We start from the raw sequence: 27,435 nt of genomic DNA on the forward strand, positions 1-27,435 counted from the left end.
GTACCTCAGGTTAAGTACTTAATTCGTTCCGGAGGTCCGTTCTTAACCTGAAACTGTTCTTAACCTGAAGCACCACTTTAGCTAATGGGGCCTCCTGCTGCTGCCGCGGTGCCAGAGTACGATTTCTGTTCTCATCCTGAGGCAAAGTTCTTAACCTGAGGTAATATTTCTGGGTTAGCAGAGTATGTAACCTGAAGCGTATGTTACCTGAAGCGTATGTAACCCAAGGTACCACTGTATAGTTAAAGCTATGGTTTTCCCAGTAGTGTACATTAGTACACTGTTCTAAACAATTAGACAGAACTGCCTCTCACACTCTAGGGAGGCACACCAAGGGAGGAATCAGAGCTCAGTGGTAGAGGTTATGTTTTACATGCACATTGATCTGTGGGATATCTCCCTGTAAAAAGATTTCCAACCACCAGGCTAGAAAAGGCTACTGCCTGAGAGCCACGGCTAGGTGACGCCTTTGGAGGTGGGCTAGTTGACCCAATGGCCCGTCAAAGCACAAGGCAGCTGCATATATTGGGCCAGGCCTGTACAACCTGTGGCCTACCATGCCAAACATAGCACAATGCAATGTTTTGAGGCTATTGATGATTCAAAATGACCACCACCTCAATTGCAGGCAAAGGCCATGAAAGCCAGCCAACTTCTCTGCTTGCCACTTGCTAAGCCTCTGCTTTTGCAGCCTCAGACATGGAATGAACGCAGAAGACTTAACATGCATGACTGAGATGGGGATGTGTGTGACTTGGTGGGGTTCACAAGATGCACAGGTCTCTATTTAGGGCCAGGCTACATGTGACTGGATCTTCCAGAGCTTGCTTGTTTGTTTAAAGTAGCCGGAACATGTGAATTGGATCAAGGCTGCCATGCCAGAGTTACGAGTTTAACCTTTTCTTCCCAATTAGTTGTTAATTTGTTTAAAATTCGGGAAACCGCTTTTTAAAAAAAAAAATGGGATAAAAAATCAATTTCTCCTCAGACTATTAGCCTGATTTGAATCAACCTATTCCAAACCTCCTCACCGCCATAATTCTGATTTGTTGCATGGGGTGAAGGGAGTCACTGGTGCATAATTTAAGTTGGGGAGATAGCTCCCCCACAACCACATATACGCACATCACAGCTTCTTTAATCTGAAAATATACATTGAGAGAGCTGTCCATGGATCTCCCATATAACTCTAGTTTGCCCATTAGACTACTTATTATTGTTATTTTATTTATTAAACAAATTCATATGTATTTATAGATTTCTCCTAATGAACACATATGTGTGCGCAATTTTGCCTACTGCACACATTTTCGGCATGCAATTTCCTAGCATAATGCATCATTTTGAATTTTATTTTCACCTCCCTGTGGAACACCCTCCCTTCAGATGGAGATAAAGAACTACACAACTTTTAGAAAACATCTGAATGCAGCCCTGTACTGGGATGTTTTAAATGCTTGATATTTTACTATGTTTTTATATATGCTGTAAGCTGCCCAGAGTGGCTGTGGAAACTCAACCAGATGGGTGGGGTGGTATTATGATTACTACATTATTATTATTATTATTATTATTATTATTATTATTATTATGCATTTTTGTAAATGTTCTTTGGTTGGAAAACTGCATCTCAAAACTTGGAAAAGTACAGATTTTGAGGGACAGACATGCTTTTATGCACATACATTGTTTCCAGAAGTGTGAATTAGCCAGCTTTGCAAACCAAATTAGCCTCTGTTCCTTTGGCCAGCCCTGGTGGCCAACACCCTGTGGTAATGAAGGCTATTTTGCTAGTTGAATGATAATGGTATAATGGTGAAATGCCAGATGATGAAAATGGTAAAGGGAAATGGCAATGTTTCAAGGCGGTTCTGCTGACACATAAAAGCAGCCTCATGGCTCTGGAGCAGAGAGGCCAATTAGTACTCCTTGGCTGATCTTGGTTTCTTTGTAGAGAATTACACAGTCTCCACTGGAGTTTCGTTGACATCCTTGCATGGCTTGCCTTGTTAGTAGTGCTTGCAGCAATTGCCCTGAGCTAACCCATGCTCCAGAGCTGCTAGTCACAGGCTAGAGAATCGGTTTGCTTCAATTGGGTCACAGAATTGTTATTTCCTATAACCATCAAGAGCTGTTGATAGCACAGAGCTGTGCTGCCAGTTTAGGGTGTTTTCATTTTGTTTTTTAACCATCCACATTTCTGCTCTTTAGGATTTGTGTGTGTGTGTGTTGGTTAGTTGGGCTTCAGATCAGCTTCTGAAGTCTCATTATTTACATTGCTGAAAACGATAGGACTTCTGAGTAGACTTTCATAGGATCGTTCTGTGGGTCAATTGGCTAGATCCATTGCACTGTACTAACTTATGGTCTGTGTGTGTGGTTTGGGAGCTGCATGGCCAGGGGAAAAACAATGCTGTCCAGGGTTGTAAAGACTGCAGAGAGAATAATTGGGTGCACTCTTGGGTGGGGACCTTAGATCAAATCTATGCTGTCAGGTGCCATAAGAAAGCTGCAGAAATAGCACAGGATAGTATGCACCCCGGAAATGATCTCTTTCAGCTTCTGCCTTCTGGAAGAAGGTATAGGGTTATAAAGGCCAGGACTAGTCACCTGAGAAACAGTTTCTACGCAAATGCAATTCTGGTTCTAAACGCAGCATAAGAAGTCTCTATAGTATATTGTACTTTAAAATGGGGTTTCAGAGTTTTTAGAGTTTGAATGTTTTATGTAGTTTTTCAATTTCATTGTTCTGTATGGGACAATGACAATAAAGATATCGTATCGTATCATTAACAAGCAAACATTTTGATCAACTAAAAAAGTGTTCCTACTTAATCAGGGAACAGTTGCTTAAAAAACCCCAAAAGAAAACAAACTTTGCTGAGCCGGTTTGCTCTTTGTAGATGTTTGCAAGAGGTTCAGGATCCTAGCTTGCACCATCAGTCATCAGCATTGTTTGGCAAGCATCAAACATCCCAAATTCCCACATATCTTGCCCCTCCTGGAATGTGGCAGCAACATCGCTAGGAGGAAACTATTTGCTCCACCAAGCAAGTGGCTCCAGCAAGGCAAGGTGGAATAACAAATAAGATAAAGTAAAGCTATCATATTTACAGTACTTTTTATTGGACAGAGGCACCCTGGAAGGGGACAGGGAGTTTCCTGCATTGCAGTCGTACAATCTTAAGCAGGAGACTCCCCCTACCACCACCTTGGGGATGCTTTTCATGGGCAACCTTCTTGTACACACTTGTGGTGGGTGGGGCCAGGGGCAGGAGGGGCAGAGCAGTAGACATGGCTCTTCCCTTTGCTCAATAGGATACATTCCAGCCAGGCAAAAGTCTGGAGTTTCTGTATACCCCACCACCTAATTTTGCTTGCTTCCATCCAGTCAAGCTAGGGGCATTGGCATCATTAAAGGGCACATTCCACCCTGGCGAAAGCATGTGGAGAGGGTGTGGAACAGAGCCACTTGTGGGAAGAGTCCAGAGGGCTGGATAGAGAGACTCAGAAGGCTGCATTGGTCTTATCCGCCAGGAGTTCCCCACCCCTACCTAAGGGTCTCTAGTCGATGTGTCAGTTATCTGCCTTTGTGATTTGTGGTGTAGTTAGAGGCATAAGAAATGCTAGCCAGCAAAAATGCAGGCACCTTTATACAGTGGTACAGATGCTTCAGCTTAAAGACACTTCAGGTTACAGACTCCGCTAACCCAGAAATAGTACCTCGGGTTAAGAACTTTGCTTCAGGATGAGAACAGATATCGCGCCGCAGCAGCGGGAGGCCCCATTCGCTAAAGTGGTACCACGGGTTAAGAACAGTTTCAGGTTAAGAACAGACCTCCAGAACGAATTAAGTTCTTAAGCTGAGGTACCACTGTATTTGGAACAGTGGGACTTCCCTTTGCTAAATGCAAGAAGCTAACCTGGCAGGATTAAACATGACAGACTCAGGATAGTCGGAATGCGATCCGCTGTATATTCAGTTTCCAAAATAATTCTGGTGAAGTCATGCCTCAGTTCTCCTGCCAAGAACAGAACGAGTGTTTTGCAGCTTTGCTGTAATGAAGATTATCCATCTGAATATGAGTTAAGTGATCTTTGGGTGTCGCCACAGCCATTACACCCTACCAGAGTGGCTGGGGAAACCGATCCAGATGGGCAGGGTATAAAGAATTATAATAAATTATTGCGAGAGAGAGAGAGAGAGAGAGAGAGAAATAATATGATGACTATGCTGAAATCAAACGTTGCTTTATAGCAGGAAATGGATGAGTAATTTTGGCCTTTTGCTTTTAAAACAAATTAAAAGCGAAGGTAGGCTGGAACGATTAAAAATGGACGAAGGATCAGCCAGCCACAATTATGGAGAGATAATGCTCTTTGATTGTAAAAGATAAGCTGATGGAGAGGTTGGATGCATGTGTCAGGAACTCATTTAGCTGAATGAAGTCAGATGGTCTGTAGGAAATTTCTCAATATAGTGTTTAACCGATAGATGGGTGTTGGCAGGAGTTTCTTCATAAGTACTCCAAATAAATAACTAAACATAGTTAGCGTGCCTATTCATTCTGGTCCATCTGTTGACTGAGTGGTGGTCATACAGTGAGAAGCTTGTATTCCAGGTCTAACCCTGCATTGCTTTTCAAGGGGTATTCATCTTCTTATGTATAGATCTGACATCCTGACACTCTTTTTCCACCCACAGCTGAAATCCCCATTTTCTTTCCCTGTCTCCTTTCACCCCCTTCAGCACTTATGGTAATTAAGTGCATTGCTGCTACAGTCAACTTTGAACACACCCTGCATTGCCCTAAAAACAAACAAGCCCACACCAATACACCAGGATAACAATTGCATCTCAGGCTTGTCATACGTCATTCTGACTCACTCTTTCTCCCAGTAAAATGGGCATAATAATACTGAGCTACTTTGCATGGTTGATGAAACCCACTGTCTCAACCATAGCCCTGCCCCTGCAATATTTGTATAATAATTGTGGACTTAATCTGTATTGGCATAGTATCATTTAAAATGTTTTCTGACTCAGGAGGGAGAGATGCTTTCTTTTGGTATGAAATAAGCCCCAGGTTAGAAAGATCATGAACTCCTGTCTTTGCTGCTACCTTTGATTTTTCAGTTGACACACAACTTGCAGCTAAACTAAAATCCTGGATATCTGTGCAGCAGCAGCAATCACTTCCCCAGGGAAGACCAGCAGAAAAAGGCTCAAAAACAAACTGGAGATGTTCCTGCTCTAAAGTTTAGAAAACTGGGCATTTCACTCTAGCCTTTAATGGACTTGATCTGCATTCCTACATTTCAATCATTGAAGATGAGACTTCATTCATTGGCTAAAAGCATGGAAAAGTGGTTAGTTTCTCATAAAACAAATTAGGAGATGAATGCGTGTACTTTTTGTCTCACACCTCAGGTTCCCCAAGTGCTAGGAACTTGATTTTTTTTTAAAAAAATAAAATAATGAATACTGGGAGTCTTTAGGTTTATGGTTCATGTCATGGGCCATATGGTTCAAAGTGATACAGTGTGGCAAGAGCAGGATCCTTCAGAGGAGGAGGAGCCTGAAATTGGGGGAAGCTGAAGAGGCCATACTGCTGTTGCCAGATGCCTCTGTAAGGGAGGGTGAGTTGGCCAGTTCTTTCTTTGCATTCTGAGAACAAAGTTCAAAAGTTTGTCATCAAAGAGGCAGCTGGCCAATCAGTGGAGGTGGCTGAATTGGATGCGGTGGTGATGCACTTCCTGTTTTTTGGTGATGTGTAAGTGAGCACCCTATAGATCATGGGTAGGCAAACTAAGGCCCGGGGGCCGGATCCGGCCCAATCGCCTTCTCAATCTGGCCCGCGGACGGTCCAGGGATCAGTGTGTTTATACATGAGTAGAATGTGTGCTTTTCTTTAAAATGCATCTCTGGGTTATTTGTGGGGCATAGGAATTTGTTCATTTGTTGGTGTCAAAATATAGTCCGGCCCCCCACAAGGTCTGAGGGACAGTGGACCGGCCCCCTGCTGAAAATGTTTGCTGGCTCCTGCTATAGATTGTACCCAGAAAATATCAATCCTCCCTTTAAGACAATATTTATATGACCAGCTAAAGAGAAAATTTGGTTCCCCACTAATTTTTCACTCAGCGCACGAAAATAAACTGTAGAAAAGTAAGCAACGAAAATTACCGCCTCAAGGAAGAGAAAATCAGCCGAGCCTAAACATATTTATAGAAGTGTAATTTCCCCTCCCATGAAGAATTATTAAAGCTTGATTTCATAACTGTTGAGTGTGTCTAAATCTATGAACGCTTTTGGCTGTAATTCTCCAGGGCAGATCTTGTCAGCTACATTTGCTCATTTTGTTGGGGATTGTTAAAGAAACCCTTCTGCTGCCTGGGTAGACGAAGGCCTTGTCAAAGGAGAGCATATTTCCACACCCTCCAACATGTCCCAGTGGAAAACCTGGACGACCATCTTTCAGGACCTTGATCTTGTGCATTTTGCACAAAATGGAATGTCAGGATAGTTGAGGGGTATGTAATTCAGTTGGCAGATTGCCATAAACCCAAACTTTTAAACTAGAGATTACAATGGGCAGGGAATATTTTTGAGACTGAGGGCCACATTGCCTCATGGCCTGAGGGCCGCATGCCAGTGGTGGATGGAGCCAGAGAGTTCCAGTGGCCAGAGAGAGAGAAGCTTGGAAAGCCGTATACATCGCCTGGGCTTGAGGTTGCCCACCCCTAAATATAACTAGGGATTGGGAATTAATTGGTGTGACAGGTGGCAGTGTCAATCTAGGCCTCAGATCCAATGCATGATAAACTTCAGCCACTTTCTCCTATGAGTCCTTGCACAAAAGGTGAGTTAGATGACCCTCTTCATGTGTACTGAAAGAATCTGGGGAGAACTGGTCAGGCTAGACCCATCCCTGTTCCATGCACACTGAAACCACAAATTCATCATCACCATCACCATAATACCTGCATGCTTGCCCATTTATCTGCCCTAAATTGTATTGTTTGTTCTGCCACCTGATTCTGCTGCATGTTTTCAGCAGCACTCATTTATTTGCAAGGCTAAAGCAGGGGTAATAACACACACACACAAACACACACACACACGAGAGAGAGAGAGAGAGAGAGAGAGAGAGAGAGAGAGAGAGAGAGAGAGTTAGTTCTGTGGCTGTTCATCCTGAGGAGGAGGAGGGATAAAAGGGCCTTTTGTCCATTTCTTGCTTTGCATTGGCCAGCATATGCAGGCAGAACCAGCATTGCTGGTTCTTCATCATGCTATATTCAAATTGTTATCCCTGTTAGAGGTTTCTAACAACATTTGTGTTTAAAATGGGGGGGGGACGACCTACTGCATTTCATGCATGCTACTCTTCATAACTGAATGACCCCTATCAAAGCATAGATACATTCTCAGTGGGCCTTCCAGTAACTATTTATGTCTATCTAGGCCAACATCCATCTAAACATTATTAAAGATCCTTACAATAAATTCCATCATTTATTTACTGAGGTGGGTGGACGTATTGTATCCACAGGAATAAACTGTGTCTTAATAGTTGCTATAATGCATTCCTGAAAGGTGTGGTTTGCCTTTCAACTTTAGTTTCTTCTTGGAAGGTAAAAGGCAACAGAATTCAGCCTGACAGCAGAGAAACGAGTTTTACACCCAGAGGCTGTAAAAGTGGGATTTACTTCTGAGTAAACAAGTTTAGGATTACATGCCACACCTAAGTTGTAGCCAGCCTTAAGTTTAACTCAGGGCCTATTGAAACTGTTGGAACCTAACTTAGGTATGTACCTAAATTTCTGTGGGTCTGCTCTGAATATAACCTTAGTTGAATAACAGCCCCTATTCCCTTGAAAGCAAGTCCTATTGATTTCAGTGGGATTTATTTCCAAGTAAGCATGAGTAGTTCGAAGGCACGTCAAAGTGCAAGTAGATAAATAGGTACCACTCCGGCAGGAAGGTAAACGGTGTTTCCGTGCGCTGCTCTGGTTCGCCAGAAGCGGCTTAGTCATGCTGGCCACATAACCCGGAAGCTGTACACTGGCTCCCTTGGCCAATAAAGCAAGATGAGCGCCGCAACCCCAGAGTCGTCCGCAACTGGACTTAATGGTCAGGGGTCCCTTTACCTTTAAGCGTGTGTAGGACTGTTGACCTAGGGTCAGTGTAAACGGAGGTGGCCAGATGCAAAAGAGAATGGGGCTCTTGCACCTTTTAGTTGTGAGGAAGTGGGAATGTGAGCAGGTGTACCATGTCATGCAAGCTATACTTACTGAAATCTCTTCTTTTACACAATTCTTACAGATGTAAGAGCCCTGACCTGCTTTGCAGCAGACTACCTTATCCCACACATACCATTTGGGAGACCTATCTCTATGTGCTGCTGCTTAATAATGAGCAAGAATCACCACTGACTTATCTTAGACATCTTTTGAACACCAACAAGCCTTTGAAACAGGAACTTATTTTTACAAACTGATATTTACCGATGTTTTCGTTTGTGCATTTATCAACATTATTGCAATGCTGTGTTTTTTAGGCTGTATGCCACCTTGCAGTATTTCTCTGAAAGTGTGCTCTATAACTATTTAAACAAATAACACTGTAGCGTGGCTACAACAAATGCTTGTACGACGCAGGTACACACATCAGGGGCTTCTCAGTGACCGCGCCTGGAGACAACTTGATTTTCCGGCCTGTGAAAAATGTGTCGAAAACAGCTATGACAAACTCTTCCTTAATTCTAGGGAAGTCACGTGTTGCAGCAGCAAGAATGAAGGGTCTTGGTAATATTTATTGTGGCACAAGGGTTTTGTAGATAGACTTTGCTTTATAATACATGTACTTGCAAACCTGCATAAGAGTTACAGAAAGAGAAATAGTTATCAGTAGTGTACACAGGGGGGGGGGGGGGAGAGACATTACATGTCTGTCACAGCATCAGGTCTAACATTTCTGTGGAGAGCCCAAATTATAACTGGGTAGCCATTTAGAACAGCAATACTACTACCCCACCCCCCAAGCTATTGTGTGCTAATTTAACTCTCTTGGTGTGGGAAGTGAAGGTCTAATACAGCAATTTCACTCTGGAATCCTGCATCTGAAGTCTTCTTGTGGGTTATATGATGGCTTTGAGGTCAGCAGCAGAGAGCAGAGCATCCTTGGAAACTGAAATGTTCCCTTGTTGCATCCTGAGTGTTGCCAGCTTCCAGGTCAACCTTCGCCCATGCCCTTCTCCTGTTTGCGCACAGTACAAACAGGGCAGTCTCCTGCCAAGGGAATAACACAGTACAAACCTGACAATTGAATGTTAAATGAATGGGAGGTTCACGAGAGCCATTTCCAATTTTTAATGCTAACTAAAATACATCTATTATAGAATGAGTGCAGCAACATAGTTTTCCTTCAGGCATTATGATGATGGAAATGAAGATTATTGTAAATATTATATGTGATAAGCCAATTAACCCCAGGAAAAAAAATAAGCAATTCCAATATCAATGTAAATAATGAGGCCTGAATTCTGTTGGCAACTGAATGCCAATGCAGACATTAATTCTTCAGCTAGCATTATTACATGTATCTCTTGTTGAAAAAAAGAAAAAAGAAAAGAAAACCAGTTGGGCAGGAAGTACCTACTGGTGTGTAATTGTGCGTTCATAATTCTTTCTTCATGCATTATACGATTATGACATTTGTGGTTAGCTGGAACTGCTGGATATTGCAGAGTGGAGGCCTTTTGGAAGAAGACCTTCCGATTTTCCAATTTTGTGGTTTGGTGGAGCAATGTCAGTGGTCTGCTTCTCTCTCCCCCCTCCCCAAAACTCTCACTCTCTCACACATGCTCACTTTAGCCTCTCCCTCCCACCTTAGCTGCATTGGGCTCTTGGGATCACCAGGAGCGTAGGCTTTAACCCATGCTCACCCAGTGATTCTGATGCAGTGGTCCTGAAATTGCATGGAAATACATTTCTTTTCCCAACTGATGACTGATCAGCTGGGCAACAAGGAAAAGTGGGCAGGGCTCCCCGGAGCTTGGTGCTTGGAGCTACACTGAAAGCCGACAAGGTGTGGGTAGTGTAGATGTGTCCTACAGCAATGTTCTTTCCCCATACAGTAACTTACATTAAGGACTCAGCTATACAGCTGCAAATCAAACGTTTTCAGTGTGTTGTAAAGTGCAATATACAAATGTGGCACTAGATGGCAACAGTGAGCTATGCCAAATTCAATGTATTTTTCACAACTTTTTTTTAAAAAAAGCATTTTCACGGCGTTTTTTATATGCGTGTAGATTTCACCTGTGTCTTTTAACGTGGTTAGTGAGACTATCTTGCACATCCTAATCATCACTGTTTATTGGGACAAACCCTTCCTTGTTCTCAACCTATCAGTCATAGAGGAAGGCCATTTTAAGCTCCGTGGAAATGATTTGCAATGTACCAGTCAGCACTTGTGGAACTCCCATCCCTATTGGTCCTCAGGTGCCAGTTGTTGTGCCAAACCTACGTTGCTTTCAGGAGAAGGAAAACTCTGGTGGAGAAGGAAAACTCTGACCCGAAACCTCCTCTGCCTTGTGGATATACCCATCCATGAGAAAGGCTTCAGGAGTAAACCCTCAGGAAAAATCTGTACCTACTGCCTTGCGGGACCTTTTGGGGAGAAGAAAAGGCTATGGAGTAAACCTTACACATATCTGAAGTGGAGACCCTAAGATGGTTGGAAGGCACCTTGTACGCCTCCGTCCGACAACTCCTGCAACCAAACTGGTGCTAAACATACAGTGGTACCTCGGGTTACATACACTTCAGGTTACATACGCTTCAGGTTACACACTCCGCTAACCCATAAATAGTGCTTCAGGTTAATAACTTTGCTTCAGGATAAGAACAGAAATTGGGCTCCGGCGGTGCGGCAGCAGCAGGAGGCCCCATTAGCTAAAGTGGTGCTTCAGGTTAAGAACAGTTTCAGGTTAAGTACGGACCTCCAGAACGAATTAAGTACTTAACCCGAGGTACCACTGTATTGCTCTGCTTTCCTTTGGGCCACATCAGCAAGGCTGAAAGGGGCGTTGCTGGGCAGCACAGAATCTCCATCCACACTGCCCACACTTGTGCCCCATAGAAGTCAGTTCAGTGCTGCTAATGCAACAAAAACAACATAGGAGGCAGAAGTTATGAGTTACCAGTCTCCACAGACACAGCAGGCACTGTGAGTCTCCAGCAGTTGGACTTCACCCTTGGAGGCACACTCTCTCAAGACAGACAGATGCCAACAACAACGTTGTGTTCGGTTCTTGAATGCAAAGAAGCGATCCCTAGATCAGAATCTGGCAACCCTGCTCATCCTTGTAATCCGGGGGTAGGCAACATGGTGCCCTCCATATGTTTTTTCCTACAGTTCCCATCAGCCTCAGCCAGTATGGTCGATGGTCAGGGATGATAGGAGTTTCGCTCCAAAGTATCTGGAGGGCACCATCTCATTGAGTAGGCGGTTGGACAAAATGACTTTGGAGAACCATTCTAGCTCTATGTTGTTGTTGTTATTTAGTCGTTTAGCTGTGTCCAACTCTTCGTGACCCTATGGACCAGAGCATGCCAGGCACTCCTGTCTTCCACTTCCTCTTACAGTTTGGTCAAACTCATGCTGGTAGCTTCAAAGACACTATCCAACCATCTCGTCCTCTGTCGTCCCCTTCTCCTTGTGCCCTCCATCTTTCCCAACATCAGGGTCTTTTCCAGGGAGTCTTCTCTTCTCATGAGGTGGCCAAAGTATTGGAGCCTCAGCTTCACGATCTGTCCTTCCAGTGAGCACTCAGGGCTGATTTTCTTCAGAATGGATAGGTTTGATCTTCTTGCAGTCCATGGGACTCTCAAGAGTCTTTTCCAGCACCATAATTCAAAAGCATCTAGCTCTATAGTTGCATGATTTTATGATCCAATGAAAACCACAGCTTCTCTTGACATCCCTTGGAGAGATCCTCTTTGAGAACCAAAAGCTGAGAGTCAGTACCAAATCTAAATATTAGTATTTTACCTATTGGCTTTCATTAAATATCCCCCACTGAAATATTTAGCCTTAAAAATATTGACCTGGCATGGAAATCATCTTGTCTTTGTTCTCAGTAGGGTGCCTGAAAAATACCCGCTCATGAAAGTTAATCTTTCCGCTGCCTGTTGAGCATTCTGATTTAAGCAAAGCTAACATTTCCTAACTCTTTCCCTCTAACTGGATTTTTCCAGATGTTGCTTTCCTTTTTGGAGGGTGGAATTCTAAAAGCATTTCCTTAGCAGATAAGATTTCTTTTATTCTTATTTGCAGGCACTGAGGTGGAAAGCAAGAAATGTGAGACTCTTTTCTTTTCTTTTTTGAAAAATAAGATGAAACTACCTTCCCTATTGTTTGTCAGTCCCCAAAGTGTTTCCTGTTCTACCTGTTGAAAGGGCTGAGCTCTTTCTTAAACAGAGCTTAGTTTGCTTCTAATCAGCAAGTTATTTGCTTACCTAAATCAGTGCAACAGACAAGCCTCATTATTCTTGGTAGACTGGTAGATATTTAACCTGTGCGTGTGAGCCATTGCATGTGTTATTTTTTTTCCAGCTTTTCCCACCCGTGGCCAGTGTGTCTCTGACATGAACCAATATTTCAAAATGTCAATGGAGAACAATGCATGAACCTTATTAATCTGATATTGTGGTCAAATAGACCCAGCTAAGACATAGGCGTTGTTTCTAGAATAAGGTAATTTAAGAAACTTCGAGGAAGGAATGTTTGCCACATCTTCCTTTGCCTTACACGACACCTGCAACCCCAAAAGGCATGGAGGCTGCTGGGATTTGGGCTCCAAATCCACTTTTGGGAGATTGGCCCTCTAATGTTAATTCTTGCAAACCCATGATTCTCATGCACTTTTTTTTTCCAGCTCGGCTCCTCCTTGAGGCATGAATTAAAAAAATTCAGAATCTTAATCTGTTGCAACAACACAGTGTAATCAATATGCTGTTAAACACTTAAATGAAAGTTTTCATCATGGATATATTAAAATCTGCCTTCTCCTGAATAGGAAATTCAGGAGTGATCAGGTAGTGGGCACCAACATTCCTGATACATTAAAGCAAAAAGAAAGAAAAAGGAAAAAAGAAACAAAAAAAATGCTTGCTGACTGATAAAAACAAAATTCTGAGCATGCTTAGTTTTGTATTTTAAATAACACCATGATAACTACAAGGAATAAAATTGTTGGTGTATGCACACCACAAATGTAAATCCACTTGTACTGTTTTCGATTGCTCACTATTGTTGTTGTTGTTGTAGTATATGCTGCCCATCCGCCCCAGCCACTCTGGACAGCTTAAATAAATAAATAACCATCAAACATTAAAAACTTCCCTATACAGGACTGCTCTCAGACTCCACTTTGTTTCTGTTGTTAAGAGACTCCCTTCCCAGCACCTTCACAGGGCTGCAGTCCCCAAGGGGTAAGCCTATGGTGTTTGCTTCTGCTGCCCTGATAAAATGAGTATCCATGCACGTGTCTGGCTTGTTGATTATAAAGTGTACTTAAATATAGGAACAAAGAAAGGGCAAGTGTCAGTTGCTGCAGAGTCTGGAATGCTCAAGGTGACTAGCTGCTGACTCCAGTGCTGTTTGTGCTCATCAGCTGCTACTCTCTGGCTTATAGTTTCAGGGAACTCTGGGTTGTGGGGCCCTGCACCCATGTACAGTGGTACCTTGGGTTAAGAACTTAATTCGTTCTGGAGGTCTGTTCTTAACCTGAAACTGTTCTTAACCTGAAGCACCACTTTAGCTAATGGGGCCTCATGCTGCCACTGCGCGATATCTGTTCTCATCCTGAAGCAAAGTTCTTAACCCGAAGTAATATTTCTGGGTTAGCGGAGTCTGTAACCTGAAGCATATGTAACCTGAAGTGTATGTAACCCGAGGTACCACTGTATGTGAAAGCACTCTATATGTCAGGCACTTTCATGTTAGGGGAGACTTTGACCACACAGTCCCTTCATACCACTCAAGGTGTACCCGAGTTTCACTGACTTAAAATAACTTCTGCTTGTTTCAGTAATATTCCCCCCCCCCAAGAGTGTTTACAGTTGCAGCCCTACTACTACTACTAATAATAATAATAACAAATTTTTATTTACACCCCACCCTCCCCGGCCAGAGCAAGGCTCAGGGCGGCTAACGCCAGTAAAATTACAATAAAAACATAATGGGGGGGGGAACCCCAATTTAAAATACGGGTTAAAATACAATTTAAAATGCAGCCTCATTTTCATAGTAGCCCATGGATCAATATAGGCATAACCAGGATTTGTGTTGGGGGGGGGAGCAGGACTTTGTTAGTGGGGGCAGAACCAACGTGATTGGTCAGTACGGTAGTTAAGTATTTCTATCGCTTTACTTGGTGTAGTTTTGTGGTAGTTTTATGTAGTTTTATGTAGTTTTTCAATTTCATTGTTCCACAAGGGACAATGGCAATAAAGATATCGTAATCATAATCGATCTATGGGAGGGGGACAGCCCCTGCCCCCCCCCCTTGGCTATGCCCATAGCCCTACATCTTTTTACTTGTAATTTCCCTGCATCCTGATTCTTCATGTTTGCCTAAACCCAGTGAAATAAATGTGTTTTGTTAGAACACACCTAGATTTGCATAGGATCAGGTCGCAAAGGACGTTGTTGGCAATTAAGCAGAAATATTCTCTGCAGGAGCCTGAGCTGGGGGGGGGGCAATTCTGCCCCAGATGCTCGCCAAGCTACAGAGGCACAAGACAGGAGCAGATGGGAAACAAATCAAGCTTTGGAGAAACAAGCTATAGCATGTTTGCTCAGCTGTAAGATGACTCATGGTTTGTCGAGCAAACTATGCTTAAAATAAGCCATAACTTTTGTGTTATGTGTGAATGCAGTCAGAGATTGGCCCAAGATCACCCATGGCTGAATCTTTGTGCTTCTACTGCTACATTCTAACCATTGCATTACATTGATGTGTATTATTAACCTTTGCAGCCTAACCGTTTGCACCCATTTACTCAGAATTAGTCCTTACTGAGTTCTTTGGGCATTGCTCTAAGAGCCAGGGCATAAGAGCTGAAGTTTGTTGTTGTTTAGTTGTTTAGTTGTGTCTGACTCTTTGTGACCCCATGGACCAGAGCACGCCAGGCACTCCTGTCTTCCACTGCCTCCTGCAGTTTGGTCAAACTCATGCTGGTAGCTTCGAGAACACTGTACAACCATCTCGTCCTGTCGTCCCCTTCTCCTTGTGCCCTCCATCTTTCCCAGCATCAGGGTCTTTTCCAGGGAGTCTTCTCTTCTCATGAGGTGGCCAAAGTATTGGAGCCTCAGCTTCAGGATCTGTCCTTCCAATGAGCACTCAGGGCTGATTTCCTTAAGAATGGATATCCATTCTTAAGGAAAGAGCTGAAGTTAGGGTTGCTCAATAGGCTACCTTTTCCTAACAACCCGATCCTATGCAGCCTTAGACAAGTTTAATCCTAGAAAAATCAATAGGCTCAGGGTGCAGACTTACACACCTAGGTGAACAAGGGAAATCTTACTTCTGAGAAGACATGCATAGGATTGCATGGTAAGACTGCATTCTTCTACCCACTATTTCCAATGACATGGGACATATGGAGGACTACACAATTTTTTTTTTTTTTAAATGTCCAGTAGCACCTTAGAGACCAACTAAGTTTGTTCTGGGTATAAGCTTTCGTGTGCATGCACACTTCCTCAGATACCCAGATGCACACGGAAGTTTATACCCAGAACAAACTTAGTTGGTCTCTAAGGTGCTACTGGACAATTTTTTAATTTATTCTGTCTTCGTTAGACCAACACGGCTACCTACCTGAATCTGGAGGACTACACAGTTATTCTGTGTAGGACTGCAGTCTTACAGTCTTATCCTATCTTTGTTATCTTGGAAGTTAGTTCTACTTATTTTAATTTCCTCCAAAGTGTGATAGGATTGAAGCCTTCTGTGATCAGGATTGCACACTTGTATTTAAAATCAAAACCCTGCAACTGGTTCCTACACACATGCATTCACAGTAAGTTTCTTGTACTTAAATGAAACTTCCTTCTTGGGCTGGCAGCATTGTAGCCTGACCCTATGCATGTTTACTCCCAAGTAAGCATATGTAGGATTACAGCCATGCAGCCAGCCCTACATACATTTACTCAGGCAAAAGTTATATGAGGGATTTGCTTCCATTTTCCAGCTCTAGTTTTATTTGTTTTTACTTTCATCATGATTGATGTGACGAGAGTGACAGGGAACATTGACTTTACGATCAAGGGGAGTTGCCTCAGCCTACCACTTTCTGGATCTTACAGCTTTGGCAAGTTAAACAAAATGCAATTAAGCTTAAGAAATGAACTGCTTGAGAGTTTCGCTTCATTGCTCTGTATCCCAAGCCTTTGAAAACCAGCCCATTACGGAAGAGATTTGTTTCAATCATTAAACTGCATGTGCTGTAAGGGTGCCGCAGTGTACGCTATGGTTTTTTATTTATTAATTATTATTGTTATCTACGTATTATTAGTTACAGATAGGTAGCCGTGTTGGTCTGCCATAGTCAAAACAAAAAAAATTCCTTCCAGTAGCACCTTAAAGACCAACTTGGTCTTTAAGGTGCTACTGGAAGGAATTTTTTTTGTTTTTACGTATTATTAGTTATTGAATTTATATACCGCCCTATACCCGGAGGCCTCAGGGCGGTTCCCAGAACAAAATCAAAAATATAAAACCACAAAATATATAATCAAAATACAAACAACAACCCAATACCCCCCCCCAAAAAAACCACATTTTAAAAGGGCAGTGTTGACTGAAGGCAGTTGCTTGGTGACAAAGTTCAACTGCATACTCTGAGATTGTATACAGATCCATACTTAACAATCGTATTCAGATCAAATAAGCAGTGACTGTGAACCCAAGTTACAGCATAGAAAGTTGCTCTGGCAGTTCAGTTAAAACTTTATCATTTAATTTCCAGGTCACTTTTTAAACGTGTTCAGAGCAGCTTCCATAAGGCCCAGATGGATCAGCCAGACCAGTGGCTTGCTGTGTTCATCTGATAAAACAAAATGTACTTTACAATCCTATCCTGTCTACTCAGAAGTAAGCCCCAAGGAATTCCACGGGGTTATTCCCACTTTTTCAGTGTGCAAATGGCTGAATTCTTTATCAGGATGGGAGAGTTAAGGACAAGAATGCAAATTAAAGTGTGGGAGAGGACAAAGTTCTGGACAGAATGGGGTGCTAATCTCTGTGTTGAGGTGAAAAGTATTAGAACAGACTGCTGATGAGAGTTTCCCTTAGGTCTCTTATGAAATACAGTAAGAGGTTCTTTGCTGGGCTGTGATGAGTTCAATATATCTGTTGACAAAGAAAAGTTTTTATTGCCTTCCCAAGCTTCACCTGTGTTGCAATAATACCCTGCAGGCTATGTGAGCAAAACATTGTAAAAAGAAGGGTGGAGCCCATGTATTTTGCTTGTGTCCTTAAGACTGGTGAAGGTGGTTTGGTCAGGTGGTGGTGAGGTCAGAGGGAAATCTGCAGCCTTTTACTTTTGGCCACAGCAAAATTAATAGAATCAGAGCACAGGGCTAGCCTCCAGAACCCAGTATCTGACAACCATTCAATATAGCCAGGGGGGAGGGAAGGGGGGCAGCTCCTCCCTCCAATCAAGTAAGTAAATAAATAAAAACACTTACCTAAAAGTAGAAAACAATTGGAATATTTGAAATTGAAATGCTCACCGAGGTCACATGGATGCATTCTAGCGACACAACTGGCATCCCGACTGTCGTTGAGACATTTTGTTCCGAATCTGCTAGACAGAGCCAGACAGAGGATGAGGGCAGGTGGGTGTCCTGTCCCTCCACAACATAAATCCTGGCTAAGCTCATGCTTGGCATCTCCAAGTGCAAGTAGATAAATAGGTACCGCTCCGGCAGGAAGGTAAACAGTGTTTCCGTGCGCTGCTCTGGTTTGCAAAAAGCAGCTTAGTCATGCTGGCCACATGACCCGGAAGCTGTACGCCGGCTCCCTCAGCCAATAAAGCGAGATGAGTGCCACAAGCCCAGAGTCAGTCACGACTGGACCTAATGGTCAGGGGTCCCTTTACCTTTAACAACCCCGTGAGGCAGGCTTAGATAGGCATGGTTTGCCTAAGGCCATCCAGTGAGATTTATAGCTGAGCAGGGATTCAACCCAAACCAGCAGTTCTCAACCTGTGGGTCCCCAGATGTTGTTGGACTACAACTCCCATCATGCCTAAGCTATGGCCTTGCTAGCTAGGGGTGATGGAAGTTGTAGTTCAACAACATCTGGGGACCCACAGGTTGAGAAAGTCTGGCCCAAGCACTCTAATGTGGGGAATGTTTGGGGCTCCCATCATGGGAGTTGCTGAACTACAACTCCCATTGTCCAGTTGCTGAACAACAACTCCTATCACCCCTGGCCATTGGCCATGATTGGTGGGGCTGATGGGTGTTGTAGTTCAGCAGCAACTTGTGGGTCAAAGGTTCCCATTGCTGCTCTGCTTTCTACTCTGGAGGACATAGTAGCTTTCCGAAAAGATGGAGAAATAAGCCTGTGCTTATTTAACACTGGGTTAAATGGGTAGCATTCTTATTCAGAACTGAGGCAACAGCTACTGCAAGCAGACAGGAACTACAGTTGCCAATCTGATCAGGTTTAAAAAAGCACCTCACCTTCACTTATGCCTTTTTCATCAATTTCAGCTCCAGAAATCAACCTGGGGTTTTTCACAATGTGCAGATTAAGATCAGCTGCTGATGACTGTGATTAAACAGACCCTGCTACAGAGGCCAGGGGAAAAACTGACATACCCTGTGTATCTGAAGAAGTGTGCATGCACACGAAAGCTCATACCAAGAACTAACTTAGTTGGTCTTTAAGGTGCTACTGGAAGGAATTTTTTTTGTTTTGACTATGGCAGACCAACACGGCTACCTATCTGTAACCCTAATAGAGACAGTGGAATCTAGTGGGATCCCAAGCATGTTTTTTTAGAAAAGTGTCTCCCCAATTGCAGTGGGGCTTACTCCCTAAATAGTGTGTTTAGGACTGAAATCTTAAGGCAATGGGGCTAAACAAATATGTCTCAACACAGACACACAGGAACAAACATTTAATCAGCCTTTGCTCAAAAAGTGGTTGGATGTGGCCATTGGCAATTTCTGGCACCTGATTAACAACCAGGAAGGTAGTCTCTGATTGGATGCAGGGTATTTAAGAGGAGAAGCAAGCAGCTAATTATGTTTTTAAAACCCAAAAACTAAGCAGCTGCTTTCCGTGCTTATCAGTAGTTTAGTCCTCTTCTGGGATTACTGGGCAGTGAAGGCTTTAAAGGAATGGAGAGAATTTGCCTAAGAGCTAAGTTCGGGTGAATTCCTGGATGAATGCTGGAGTGTGCTTGTTCCTCTGGGATCGCAAGGGGAGGCTAGGGTGTGGCTTACATGCTCTGCGTCAAGTTCATTTTTCACAGTTGTGTGACTGTATTTCCAGACCCTCCAAGTGTCCCTATTTTCCAGGGGTGTCCCTGATTTTTAGAAGCTGTCCCAGTTTCTGATTTTATCCCGGAATGTCCCACTTTTCCTTAGGATGTCCCTATTTTCATTGGAGAAATGTTGGAGGGTATGGAGTTATCCAATCCCTGAGCCATCTGAAGGCAATCCTGTATAGGGAAGTGGTTTTTACAAAATTGCTTAATGTTTTCTTATTCTTTATGTATGTTGGAAGCTGCCCAGTGTGCCTGGGGCAAACCAGTAAGATGTGTGGGGTATAAATAGTAAAATTATCATTATGGAATGGGGCAGCCCTATTTTCACCAGAGAAATGTTGGAGGGTATATATATCAGTTATGGTAATAGCAGACCTCTGTCATTTGATGGTCTATACCCTGTCTCTAATTGTTATATTCTGGTAATTGGGGGCAAAGTATATTCTGTGATCATACTGTGCAGGTGTAACAATCTTGGCTGTGTGTAGTTTTAGGGTTTGTTATTTAAGCAAGTTTGTTGTCCTCAAGGAAGGTCATGGGATGGAGCCTCTCATAATTTTCATAGTGATAATTGTATTATTTGTATCCCATCCATCTGACTGGGTTGCCCCAGCCACTCTGGATGGCTCTCAGAGGGTGCAAACTTTAATGGCTGGAGCCCTGAGGCCCTATCCATTTCATGTCTCCTTTTCCTCTTTTCAGAGAACTGTTATGGGGCCGCACTTCCTTTATGAGGCTGAGCTCTCTGTGCCATCATCCTAACATGGCATGGAAAGAAGAGTTCCTTCTTTGTCGCAATGCAGGATTTGCATGTGGATTTAGGATGTGGGGTCCAAGGGCCCAGTTCTGTTGTTCTTTAATGCTAGTGTGCCTGTTCATGGACCTTTGCATGTATGGCACTACATACAAGGATATGTTCATGATACGTTTCAAAGCAGTACTCGAAATTCACCAGGTGCATTTTGCAACTGCCTGTTGGCCACTTACGACCAAGTGAAGATGCCCGGGTGATGTCTCCACCATCTGGAGGTATATGCCTGGGGATCCTTGGATCTTGTCTCTTTTCACACACTAACAACACATCTTGTAGAATTCTATCTGTGATATTTTATCTGCACAATCAGAGAGAATTTCAGGAACCCCAAAGTTGCATTGAAAAATGCGACTTTTGAGCCATCTGACCCCAAAATGGCAACTAGACATTCCATTTTGGTGACAGTAACCCTGGTTTAGGAGCCATTTGGTGCCTAGTTTATGTATCTAATACTGTTGGAAGCATATGGTCAGTGCTGGGTTGGGAAGGCAGGAATTAGACTAAATAATGGAGTGCTCAGCTCAAAAAGAAGCATTTGTCTTAAGGCTATGAGACAACTTCCAGAGTTGCCTGGGAAGAGGAATTGATTGTTGAACCGCTCTGTAAACTGTAGCTCTGTGAGTGGAATAGGAATCGCCGAACAATTCTCCGCACACTTAACCAGACTACAGCTCCCAGAGTTCTTTGGGGAAAGCCATGAGTATTTAAAGTGATATCATAGTGCTTTAGATATATGGTGTGAATGCAGCCTTCATCGATATGACTCAGCCTGCCCTTTCCTATTAAGTTGCAACAACATCCTTCGTATTGACCATTCCTGGGAAAGGTCATTGTCTTCTTGGCCTTCTGTGGGCTTCCTGGTTGGCCATTGTTGAAAATGGAATCCTAGACCGTATGGTCCCAAGGACTGATCCAACAGGGCTCTTATGATAGCTGTCCTCAATGTAATAAGTTTTTAAAACTTTCCCCACCCCCTACAGATGTTGCGAGTGCCTAAGATGTTGTGGAAGAAGAGACCCAAGGCCTCGGACGGTTTGGCTTGGCCATCCAGAAAAGAGGGACCAGCGATACCCACGCAATGTGATCAACAACCAGAAGTACAACTTTTTCACTTTCCTGCCAGGGGTATGTATTCCATGTTGAAAAACCATGTGCCTTCCTCTTCTATTGATATTTGAGTGTTGAGTGCCAGTGGTTTATTTGGAGTGGACAATTAAGGCAGCTCTAACCTGGATTGGCTCAATCTACTCTTCTGCATTTAAGTGAAGCTTAATTTTGCTTCTCCCTGTCTGCGCCCCAATAAGCTATCCTGTTGCCTACAATAGTGAAGAAGTCACTGAGGTATTTCCCAGTCCAACACAACTGAATGGAGGGAAGAGAAGGAACTGAAATTGGGACTTTTCCCATTTCAGTCCCCTTTCCCTGTGATATATGTATCAATGGACACACTGTCCTTTCCGTATAGATGCAGCGTTTAAACTGTGCTATAATGGGAAAAATAGATGGGGGAGCCACAGTTGACTGCATATCTTTAATGTCCTGGAATGTGTTTGAGTTTGCATTTTTTTTCTTAAAGCTTTCCTGGTTAGCTAGATGCCTTGGAACAGCCTTCAACTTGGTATCCTCCAAATATTTTGAACTACAACTCCCATCAGCTCCATCCAGTTGATGGGAGTTGTAGTCCAGAACTTTGGGAGTTGCGAAAACCTGTCTTAAACATTTCCATGGTGAGCCATGTTAACCTTAGATGTGCTGCTACAAATGCCTTTCTTGTTCCTCACTCTGTTTCTTAGGTGCTGTTCAACCAATTCAAGTACTTCTTCAACCTCTACTTCTTGTTTCTGGCCTGTTCTCAATTTGTTCCTGAAATGAGGCTCGGTGCTCTTTACACGTATTGGGTTCCTTTGGTAGGTAGTATCGAGTTTATTTATTCAAGAAAAGTTTCAGTGTTTGAATACAAGATGTCCTTTGTTACCTTATCTCAGAGATCCAAGTGGTGCCATAACTTAAAATGGTTTTTCTTAGCTTGTTTTATGAAGCCTGTCCTTTATGTGTTTGGGAATTGTAGCTGCCGAAAGTGATCTAATAAAGGTTTGCTATTCAAAATTGGGACCTTCAGCAGTCTAAGGAAATGCACGAGGGATATTTGATCCAAAAAGGTAATTTATCCCATAAATCAGCCATTCTAGGAGTACAGCTATGGGAGATTCCCTTGGGTTAACCCTGGGAAGAGTAAGACATCATGTGAACGTTCCACCAATTATTCCCGCAACAATTAACTATACAGGTGAAACTCGGAAAATTAGAATATCCTGGAAAAGTTCATTTATTTCAGTAATTCAACTTAAAAGGTGACATGGCTACCCAAATATCTTTTCTGATGAGAGCAGCTTTTGCATCTCATTTGGAAACCAAGGACCCAGAGTCTGGAGGAAGAATGGGGAGGCACACAATGCCAGATGCTTGAAGTCCAGTTTGAAGTTTCCACAGTCTGTGTTGATTTGGGGAGCCATGTCATCAGCTGGTGTTGGTCCACTGTGCTTCATTGAGTCCAGGGTCAACGCAGCCATCTACCAGGAGATTTTGGAGCACATCATGCTTTTTCCCTGCAGACGAGCTTTATGGGGATGCTGACTTTCCAGCAGGACCTTGGCACCTGCCCACACTGCCAAAAGTACCAAAACCTGGTTCAATGCCCATGGGATTACTGTGCTTGATTGGCCAGCAAACTCGCCTGACCTGAACCCCATAGAGAATCTATGGGGCATTGCCAAGAGACAGATGAGAGACATGAGACCGAGCAATGCAGAAGAGCTGAAGGCTGCTATTGAAGCATCCTGGTATTCCATAACACCTCAGCAGTGCCACAGGCTGATAGCATCCATGCCACGCCGCATTGAGGCAGTAATGGATGCAAAAGGGGCCCAAACCAAGCACTGAGTACATATGCATTCTTCTACTTCTCAGAGGTCCAATATTGCTCTATTTGCAGTCCTTGTTTTGCTGATTTCATTTAATATTCTAATTTTCTGGGATTGTTAATTTGGGGATTTCATCAGCTGTGCGCCATGATCATCACAATTATAACAAATAAAGGCTTGACATATCTCACTTTGCATGTCATGAGTCTATCTCATATATTAGTTTCACCTTTTAAGTTGAATTACTGAAATAAATGAACTTTTCCACGATATTCTAATTTTCTGAGTTTTACCTGTATATTTTTTGGCCAGTGTTTCAGAGACTTTATATGTTGGGTTCAGAATTAATAATAATAATAATAAATTTTATTTATATCCCGCCCTCCCCAGCCGAAGCCGGGCTCAGGGCGGCTAACAACAATAAACAGTACAAAAGTATAGCACAAACAACACTCTAAAATCATTCATTATAAAATTGATTCAATTAAGCTTGTACACTGTATTAAACCAAATGATCTAGAGCTCGGGATAGGCAGTAAGGTAGCCAAGTTTGTGGATGATGGCAAAACATTCAAGGCGACGAAAATAAAGTGGGATTTCAAGGAGCTCCAAAAGGAGTCCAAACTGGATGAATGGGTAGTAAAATGGCAAATGCAATTCAATGTAAGCATGTGTAAAGCCAGTGGAAAAAAATATTTAAAATATTTTAAAATCCTAACTTCGTATATATGCCCATATATACTGGTGGTCACTAACCATGGACAAAACTGTGGGGTCAAAGTTGATAACTCAGTGAAGATGTCAACCCAGAGCATCTTCCCAGTAAGATTCGGAGCACAATTCAAAGTGTTGGTGCTGACCTTTAAAGCCCTAAACAGCCTTGGTCCAGTATACCTGAAGGAGCGTCTCCACGCCCATTGTTCTGCCCAGACACTGAGGTCCAGCGCCGAGGGCCTTCTGGCGGTTCCCTCACTGTGAGAAGCATAGGCGCCGACTCCATGGGGCCTGAGGGGGCCCGAGCCCCCTCAAAAATTCGTTTGGGGGGGCTCTGCCCCCCCAATAATTTAAGAAAATTGTTAGTTATATTAATGCTTTGTAAAATCACAAAATTATGTTGGTATTTTTTATTTTCCTTGTTTGACGATAGTTACCTTTTAAAATACATTCAGTAATGAGTTAAAACAAAGCCACTCCCGATCTAGAGAGGGCGTGGGGTTGCGGGCTCTCGACCCATCAACAATCTCGCGGGGCTGGCGTCAGCCCTGCGAGAAGCGGGGATTCCCCCTAGCTCATTAATATTCACTGCCCACGGCGGCAGCCAATCGGCTGCCGCAAAGGGCGGTCCCTCACAGGTTCACTTAAGGTCGGGGCTGCCCGGGGCTCGCCCCTTTCGTTCCCCCAGCAGCAGCAGTTTGGAGGTCTTGGGCCCCCCCCAATATTTTTTATAAGTCGGTATGGGCCCCCGCCCCCCCAATATTTTTTATAAGTCGGCGCCCCTGGTGAGAAGCCAAATTACAGGGAACCAGGCAGAGGGCCTTCTCGGTAGTGGCACCCGCCCTGTGGAACACCCTCCCACCCCAGATGTCAAAAAGAAGAACAACTACCAGACTTTTGGAAGACATATGAAGGCAGCCCTGTTTAGGGAAGCTTTTAATGTTTAACAGACCACTGTATTTTAATACTTTGTTGGAAGCCACTCAGAGTGGCTGGGGAAGCCCAGCCACATGGGTGGGGTATAAATAATAAATTATTTTATATTATATATGAAGCAACCCACCAAGTCTGGATTTAAATGTCATGACAATCCTGGCTCTGTCCATGGGAACTTGTTCACATTAAACCATTGTTTGCTTTTGTTTTTAATACTACTTAATATAATGTTCAGACTGGGTTGCTGTGCGGCAAATCTGTGTAGTTTTCCCAGAAGGTTTTATTTTAATTTTAAGCCAAGGAGGGTAGCTTTAAATTTGATTGGAACAGTGTGGTGTCTTTGTCTGAATTGCACCTCCCTGAAACCTGTTAGGGCAATTAATTAATTGGTTTTCCAAATTGTCTTGTTTTGCACCATCCTTTTATTTTAACGCCTTTGCACGTTGTTGGGTTTGCTAGTTATTGAGAAGGACAGGAAACAAATTCAAGGTGGCTACTGGAAGCCCCCATCGACTACCTTTCTGAGATTTCGGCAGACTTTGCCTGCACCCTTTCAAGCATACCTTCACAGCTGCGAGGACAAGAAACTTGAACCCGTTTAAACAAAAGCCAAGATTCTTGTAATCCCGAATTCTCCGGCCTCATTTTATATATGCCATTGTGTCAACAATCTGGTGCTTGCCTGTAGCTGCACTGTTTCATTTGTTATGGCTTGGGAAAGAGAAGCGGAGAGTTAGAGGCTAGTTTTTGCAAGGCTGGCTTGCAAACCTATAAGGCCATTGTGATTTGCCCCACATCACACGAACCATTGAAATTCAGCATGTGATCTGCCAGGGCTATATATAAAAGGCCTTTTGTTCATTGCAGGCTGCTAATGCAACCATTTTGGTATAGAATAGCAACTTGGGATGGCTTAGTGAGGCAGAACATGAAGGGGTTTGGGGGGGAGTGATTATTTGAAATCCTTGATTGCCAAATGCATCTAGATGATTTATAAAAAATATATACTGCTGTATCATAAGAATACATCACAGCGGCTTATCACTTTGTGTGTGTGTTGCCTGTAGCAATAACGAGCTATGTTTTTGGACTCTTTATCAGAATGCTAATTAAAAACAATAGTCTGAAATGCTGCAAAACATTCAGAAGCCATGGTATATAAAGTCTGTAAGTGCCAGAGGAGATTTCCATCTTTTTGGGGGGGTGAGGGGGACACATGCATGCCATGACAACTTGGTGCCCTCACAGGAGAAATAATGAAAGCCCTTAGGGCTGGCTTCATGCAGGGACTTCCAAATTTGTGCAGCTGTCCTGTATCCCCTCAGAAGGATTTGCATCTCTTTGCAAAGCGTCCCCAAGCCTTGAGGCCATGTAGCAATGCACTTCTGAATTAATGTTCATGAGAAGTTTTGCAAGGGATGCCCTGAAATTAGCCAGACAGATTAGTTTCCTTTAAAGAGGCATTGTGGCAGATGGGTGGGGCTTAACTGCATTTAAGTAACAAATTATAATTTCATGATACAGGTAAGGAAAATAAATATTAAGAGACTTGTGTGTCAACACTGAGAATGTTCTTTTGGATATTGTTGTGCATTGGTTTTTTTAAAAACAAAACAAAACAAGGAATGCCCCTAGACCAGGGGTCAGCAACATTTTTCAGCTGTGGGCCGGTCCACTGTTCCTCAGACCTTGTGGGCGGCTGGACTATATTTTGGGAAAGAAAAAAAAATGAACGAATTCCTATGCCCCACAACCCAGAGATGCATTTTGAATAAAAGGACACATTCTACTCATGTAAAAATATGCTGATTCCCAGACCGCCCGCAGGCCGGATTGAGCAGGCAATTGGACCATATCTGGCCCCCCAGCCTTAAGTTGCCTACCCCTGCTCCAGACTGTCAATATTTTGCAGGAGTGATTTGAATGCTTATGCCAGACCCTCCAGGGATTCCCTGGTTTAGATAAGGTTTCTGATTTGATCCTGGAATGTCCCACTTTTCCTTAGGATGTCTGTATTTTCACTAGAGAAATGTTGGAGGGAATGGAATTATCTGACTCTTGAGCCCTCTGAAGACAATCCTGAATAGGGTTTTTTTTTTACATGTTTAATATTTTATTATGTTTTGATATATGTTGGAAGCTGTCCAGAGTGGCTGCAGCAACCCAGTAAGGGGTGTAAGGTATAAATAGTAAAATTATCATTATGGCATGGGATGTCCCTATTTTCATCAGAAAAATGTTGGAGGGTATGTTACTCTGGAAATTTAGGTTTTTTGCAATGTCAGTGGATTAAAGCACTCTGTCACCCTCATACAACGAATGCGATTCTTAAAAAGAAACAAACTAAAAGAAAAAAGTTATTGAATAAGCATAGTACAAAAAATACAATGCATTTAAGAGTTATATGTTTGTGTTGTTATTATAATACTCATTTATATTATATTTATTTATCCTGCCTTTTCGCTAGACTGG

General features: G+C 43.0%; 1 protein-coding gene across 3 annotated transcripts in view; it reads left to right on the plus strand.

Annotated features, from left to right (window-relative positions):
- The window catches only part of ATP9A (ATPase phospholipid transporting 9A (putative)), a 101,091-nt gene that overhangs the window by 6,277 nt on the left and 67,379 nt on the right, over positions 1 to 27,435 (plus strand). For all 3 annotated transcript variants that reach the window (XM_083744169.1, XM_083744167.1, XM_083744168.1), the window contains exons 2-3: positions 21,373 to 21,517; positions 22,186 to 22,299. In XM_083744169.1, the coding sequence (XP_083600295.1) occupies positions 21,373 to 21,517; positions 22,186 to 22,299 (259 nt within the window). The remainder of the gene's footprint in view (positions 1 to 21,372; positions 21,518 to 22,185; positions 22,300 to 27,435) is intronic.

This window comes from Podarcis gaigeae (assembly GCF_964106915.1).
Source record: "Podarcis gaigeae genome assembly, chromosome: 6".
In the NCBI taxonomy this organism is placed as follows: domain Eukaryota; kingdom Metazoa; phylum Chordata; class Lepidosauria; order Squamata; family Lacertidae; genus Podarcis; species Podarcis gaigeae.